The sequence below is a fragment of the Pangasianodon hypophthalmus genome, chromosome 7 (genome assembly GCF_027358585.1).
Source record: "Pangasianodon hypophthalmus isolate fPanHyp1 chromosome 7, fPanHyp1.pri, whole genome shotgun sequence".
NCBI lineage: Eukaryota > Metazoa > Chordata > Actinopteri > Siluriformes > Pangasiidae > Pangasianodon > Pangasianodon hypophthalmus.
The window spans coordinates 12538750-12544935 of NC_069716.1; the positions used below are offsets into that span (position 1 = coordinate 12538750).

Here is a 6186-nt window from a genome sequence, read left to right on the forward strand (position 1 = left end):
TACTAATATCTTCAGTGTTTAAAAATGCAAGTATGTTTATATACTGACTACATTAGCAGAGTTGGTTTATATTTTTATTTAACATTTGTAAAATAAACAATGCATGGTTCATTGTTTTGGCATTCTGTATACAGCTGAGGAGTGGCTGTGTCAGGAAATATTTGTGACTCAGCAAGTAGTAACAAGATGAACTTTTTGGAGGCAATTAAAGCCCTAATTTCCAACTATTTTGATGGGTATTATATCCTTGGCCAGGTACAATGTCACACTATCAGTGATGTCTTTCCAGCACGTACTTGTTTTTCTCATAAGTAGTGCCTTTTTTTCCAAATGCATTTATCATTGTTTGCTTCAGCCCTGTGTGTGGCTGCAGTGCTGTTACACTCATTTACGATCCCATGTTAGACAAAATGAAGCAGTTACATGAGAACGACTGTACAGGCTAAAGCACCTATAATGTAATCAGTAACAGGAACTAACTTCCTTGTAGGGGAACCTACTGACTTTTACAAAGCGCCCACACTTAAGAATCTTTCCATAAATGTTAAATAAACATCTTCTAACAGAAAACTTCACCATAAGAATTATGCATTGGTTTTTGTGGCGCGTCCGCCATACAAATCTCTGAGAATGAGCTGCAACAGAAAGGATTACGAAGTCGATTATGATTACAAAGTCGATTACGAATAGAAACGAAGTCCAGAAAGGCAATGAGTTTTTTTATGATCTGAAGATAACAAAAGTTGTTTTCTCGAGATCACAACATATTTTTCTCATGGTTTCACAAAAAGGTATTTTCCGAGATCACTTAGCAGTAGTTTTCCAGCATTAGATTGTTGTGGCCCAATGGCATAGTCGTATGTTGGTGTTATGGTGATTCTGCAGTAATTAGATCCTATTTATGAAGACTTTGATCACTGTTTGTCTTGTGAGCCGCAAAGCAGTTAAGCAGCATCTCTCAAACATCATATGATAACCATGGAAGACGTCCCGATCCCTCAGTTTAGTTGGCAATGAAACTGATCACCTGATCAGGATCACTGTAGTGTCCACAACGGTATATTTGCAGATTTCTAAGTCACATTCTCAAATGATGGACACAAATGTGAAAACTGTCTAGCACTGACAAACATAAGACTAGATAAATACATGTACTTTATTGATCCCGAAGGGGAAATTTGGGCAAAATATAGTCAAACAGTCACTCAAGCTCAGGATTGAACCCTGGAGTTCAGGGCTGTAAGACAGTAATGCTACCACTGCACTACTACTACATGCTACTTTCCCCTAAGGTAAAAATGAATAAAATGGATGTACATCATGTATGCCTAATCATGCATTTCAACATCATGAGAAAAATAAGTTGTGATCTCATATTTTCACCAGAAAAGCCTAGCCGAGGCAGGGCCAAAATTATTTCCAGGCTACAACAGCTTAGCCCAGAGATGTACCCATGAAAATTAGTAGAATCAGTCTACCACATACCATGGTATGAAGATGTCTATGGAAGTATACTAATGCAGATTGTGTCTTGTGGCTACATGCATGTGTTAATGACCCCGTTCACACCTGAACTTAGTGCTGTCCACTTGTGATCCATTCACCTGAGATGGTGGTTAATAGCATGTCTGAAGTGTCTTATACAGCTTGAAGGCTGAAACTAAATACAGGCTATTTAATAATAATAATAATAATAATAATAATAAAGAGGTATTTATGGGATACATTAGGGTTTTAATAAAACTCCTACAAATTAATTAACATCTAACACTAAATTGATGCTAGTAATTCTGTTTTCAATAAACATATTTCCATTATTCCATTTCATGCTTAAATTTGTGTTATATCCAAACTTTTGCCCTGGAGTTGGTTACACTTTATAAATTTTAAGGGAGGTTTCAAGTTTTCTTTCCTTCCTTAGTTTCTCCCCTAGCAATCAACAAGAGCTGATGAAAGCCTCCTGTATACAAGTATATGTTCATATTCATCTTTTTCTAAATCAAGATCCTTCTAAAAATTATGTTACACAATAATCAGGCACTTTGAGAGAATGAAAAATGTTTTCTTTGACTGTTTAATGACAGTTATTTCACAAGGGGTTTGGGAACAAAGTTCCAGCTAGTCTGTTATGGTCTCTGAGAATGAGTCTCTTGTCTTCTGAGTTTGTTCAAGTCTGTTGAGGATGAACTGGCTTGTGTCAATGAAACGTTCAACACAATTTATAAAACACACTTCTGTCCTTGAGTCAAGCTTCGGACCAGGCTTATCCATGCACTTCTCCTATACAGGAAAAAACAACACCACACAAGTATAAAACCACAGAGATTACAAATACTCACGTTGTATTTAGATAGGTCAGAATTACAGCATGTTCAAAAACTGATGAAGAGAACCGCAATAAATAAGAAAAAAAGGAACCTATATGACTCTTCCTGTAAATGTTAGAAGAACATTAACATAAAAGGAGGCATTAACATAAGGAGGTAGCTCCCATATACTGTACAAAAGCTCTGTAAAAATGCTAGCAGAATCATAGTCAATAGGCTCTCAACGGTGGGATGGGGTTGTAGGAGATTAACAAACATTATATGATCATATCCAGTAGTAATGCATGTTTATAGGTAAAAAGTTATAGCATTCCCAAATAGAAATAACATTCATGAAATCTATCAGTCAGGATTTAGGCCTCATCATAGCACTGAGAGAGTGCTCGCTAAAACCCTCTGATCAGGGTTGTGTTTCCTAGCTTGTGTTGCTTGACCTCAGCTTGACACCATTGATCATATTATTCTTCTTGATAGACAAGAAAATGTTGTTGTAGTTAAGGGAACAGCCCTCTCATGGCTCAGGTCTTATTTGACTGAACGTTATCAGTTTGTAGAGGTAAATGCTGACTTCTCTATGCATAGTATAGTAAAGTTTGGTGTTCCACAAGGCTCTGTTTTAGGCCCACTGCTTTTTTCTCTATGTGTTATCTCTAGGTAAAATGATTCATAAACATGGTATTAGCTTTCACAGTTATGCAGATGACACACAGTTGTATACTTCAGCAAAGGAATATGTAAAGGACATTAGACAATGGATGCTTAGTAACTTCCTTCTACTAAATTCTGACAAGATAGTAGTACTTGTACTAGGACAACAGGCAGCTAGAAGTAAGCTTTCAGAGTAACTCTGGATGGCCTTTCAGTTACATCATGTGCAGCAGTTTTTAAAATTTATTTTAATTTTGCAGAATTTAAAGTACCAGTACTTGTCTATAAATCACTTCATGGTTTAGGGCCAAGGAATCTGAATTATAATTTAAACTTTTCAATTACACCAATATTATATATATATAATATTATATACACACTTTCCACTCCCTGTCACAAATACATTCCATTTTATTAGAGCAGTCCTATGTGGCTATTCAAAAACAAATTTTATTTTAAAAGGTCAAAATTTAGGTTAGTGAAGATGACGCAGTTTCAGTTAAGAACTGAGGTCCCACTGGATTTTAGTGTGTTTGCCACATGTGGGCCATATAAGGGCCAGAAGTGAGCCATATAAACAATCCACATAAAGCCCAGATGTGGACCATATAAGCTTTTCTACAATGGTTCACTTCTGATTGAGAAGTGGCTATGTTGTTGCATTGATCTAGCTGTACAGTTATAAGCCATACATTTTTACAAATTTTCTTATCTGGCTGTCTCCTAGTAGAGGTGTGGCTGTGTTATGGCATTCCTCTGGCAGTACGTGTGGGCTGTCATTCACTCTCATACAGTCAGGTGCCTAAGTATTTAGACAGTGACACATTTCATAATTTTGCCTCCTTACACCACCACAATGGATTTGAAATGAAACAATCAAGATGTGACTGAAGTGTAGACTTTCGACTTTAATTCAAGGGGTTTAACAAAAATATTGTATTAACCATTTAGGAATTACAGCCATTTTTAATAGTCCCCCCATTTTCACAGGCTCAAAAGTAAGAGAACAAACTAACCTAATCATATATATATATATATATATATTAGGATTATTTTTAACACTTGGATGCAAATCCTTTGCAGTCAATGACTACCTGAAGTCTGGACATCACCAATTGCTGAGTTTCCTCCCTTCATATACTTTGCCAGGCTTTTACTGCAGCTGCCTTCAGTAGCTGCTTGTCTGTATGTTCTTCTGCCTTCAGTTTTTTCTTCAATAAGTGAAAACAAAAAAGAAAAGCATGCTCAAATGGGTTTAGGTCAGGTGACTGACATTGCCATTTAAGAACATTCCATTTCTTTGCCTTAAGAAGCTCTTGGGTTGCTTTCGGAGTACTTTTTGGGTCATTATCCATTTGTACTGTGAAGCGCTGTCTTACCGGTTTTGTATTTGACTGAAACTGAGCAGAATTCATTGACTTCAGAATTCATCCTGCTACTTCTATCAACAGTCACATCATCAATAAACAGTAGTGACCCAGTTCCCTCGGCAGCCATACCTGCCAAGTTAATCTTGTACCAGAACTGGGCAGGCTTTTTTTTGTTTGTTAGTTTTTTGTTTGTTTTTTTTAAAGCAAAATCTAATCTGGCCTTTCTGTTCTTGAGTGTTACCAGCGGTTTGCATCTTGAGGTAAACCCTCTGTATTTACTTTCATGAAGGTGTCTCTTGATTGTAGACTTTGACATTAATACGCCTACCTCCTCCTGAGTGTTCTTGACTTGGATAGATGTTGTGTAGAGGTTTTCTTCAACAAAGAAACAATTCTGTGATCATCCACTTTAGTTGTCCTCCATAGTCTTACAGAGTTTTTGGTGTTGCTGAGCTTGCCAGTGCATTCCTTCTTTTTAAGAATGCCAAATTGTTGATATGGCCACTCCTAAAGTTTCTGCTAGCTCTCTTGTAGGTCTGGTTGTTTTTTCAGCCTAATGATGGCCTCTTTCACTTGCACTGACACCTCTTTGGACCACACATTGAGAGTACCCATGTACAGCTCCCAAATGCAAATTCAACGCTTGGAATCAACTCCAGACCTTTTATCTCCTTACCTTGTCATGAAATAACAAGGAAACAAGGCAGACCCGGCCAATAACCAGTCAATTGTCCAAATACTTTTGAGCCTGTGAAAATGGAAGGACCATGTAAAAAAAAGTCTGTAATTCCTAAACAGTTAATGCAATATTTTCTGTAAAAACCCCTTGAATTAAAGCTGAAAATTTACACTTCAATCACATCTTGATTGCTTCCTCTCAAATCCATTGTGGTGGTGTACAGAGGCAAAATTACAAAAATTGTCTCACTGTCCACATACTTATGGACCTGAATTTAAGTGCTCCACAGGATTGCTGTTTTTTTTTTTTGTAGTGGTCATCTAGGCCAAAGGAATTTTGTTTACTGGTACCACACTGACGATAGACTAAGAATAGGACTGTGCGAGCTAGGCTTCTTTATCTGTATCGTATTGCGACACATCTCACTTTACACGATGTCCGATTAAATTTATCGTGCATCGTTTCACGCGGGGCCGCATCACTCCATCCCATCGTTGCTTATTTTCCTATAACAGCTTGTACTTACTTAGCTAGGTACCAGTTCGTTAAACTTAGTTCGAAAGAACAGGAGCAACTTTACCAAAAGTGTCGCTGTATCATATTAACTCAAACGGCTAAAGTAATTTTATGCTAATATGGTCATTAGCTCCTTGCTTTGACTTTGCTTACCCAACAGACTTCTGTCATTTGGTGAACCAGCTGCTGAAACCTTTGCTTTTGAGACTCAGTTTCAATGAACTGCTGAAGCTGGGGGTCAGTTCTCACGCCTTCACTATCCATCAGATTAACGTAAATCAAATTTATAATTTAATGGAAGATAGCACGCTTAAGGTTCGTGATCCTGCCCTTCACGCGTTAACTTAACCGGACATGCCTTACTTGGCAAAAAAAAAAAAAAAAAAAAAAAACGGGTTTTCTTCTTGAGCTTTATTGTGGTAAACCATATGTGCAATTACCGCCATCTACTGGTATGGAGTGTGTGTTTACTGCAAATAAGTGTCAATAGGTGCCTTTTTTTTTTTTTAACCCTAGGTTTTACATATTTTCCATTTCGTTCCAACGTCAAAGTGCTTATACCGTGCAGTTCCCATACATTTGTCCGAATTTCTTCAATTCAGTTCAGTTCTAATTTATGTTACTCTTTACAGGTTGAGGGTGCAAA

At 37.2% G+C, this 6186-nt stretch overlaps 1 protein-coding gene across 1 annotated transcript; it reads right to left on the reverse strand.

Moving 5' to 3' along the window:
• Positions 1 to 2058: 2058 nt before the first annotated feature.
• Positions 2059 to 5923, reverse strand: timm8a (translocase of inner mitochondrial membrane 8 homolog A (yeast)). Its single transcript, XM_026940609.3, has 2 exons — positions 5694 to 5923; positions 2059 to 2280 (listed from the first exon to the last, which is right to left on the reverse strand). Exons 1-2 carry the CDS (start codon positions 5802 to 5804, stop codon positions 2119 to 2121), a joined length of 273 nt encoding a protein of 90 aa, XP_026796410.1. The 5' UTR covers positions 5805 to 5923; the 3' UTR covers positions 2059 to 2118.
• Positions 5924 to 6186: the final 263 nt, after the last annotated feature.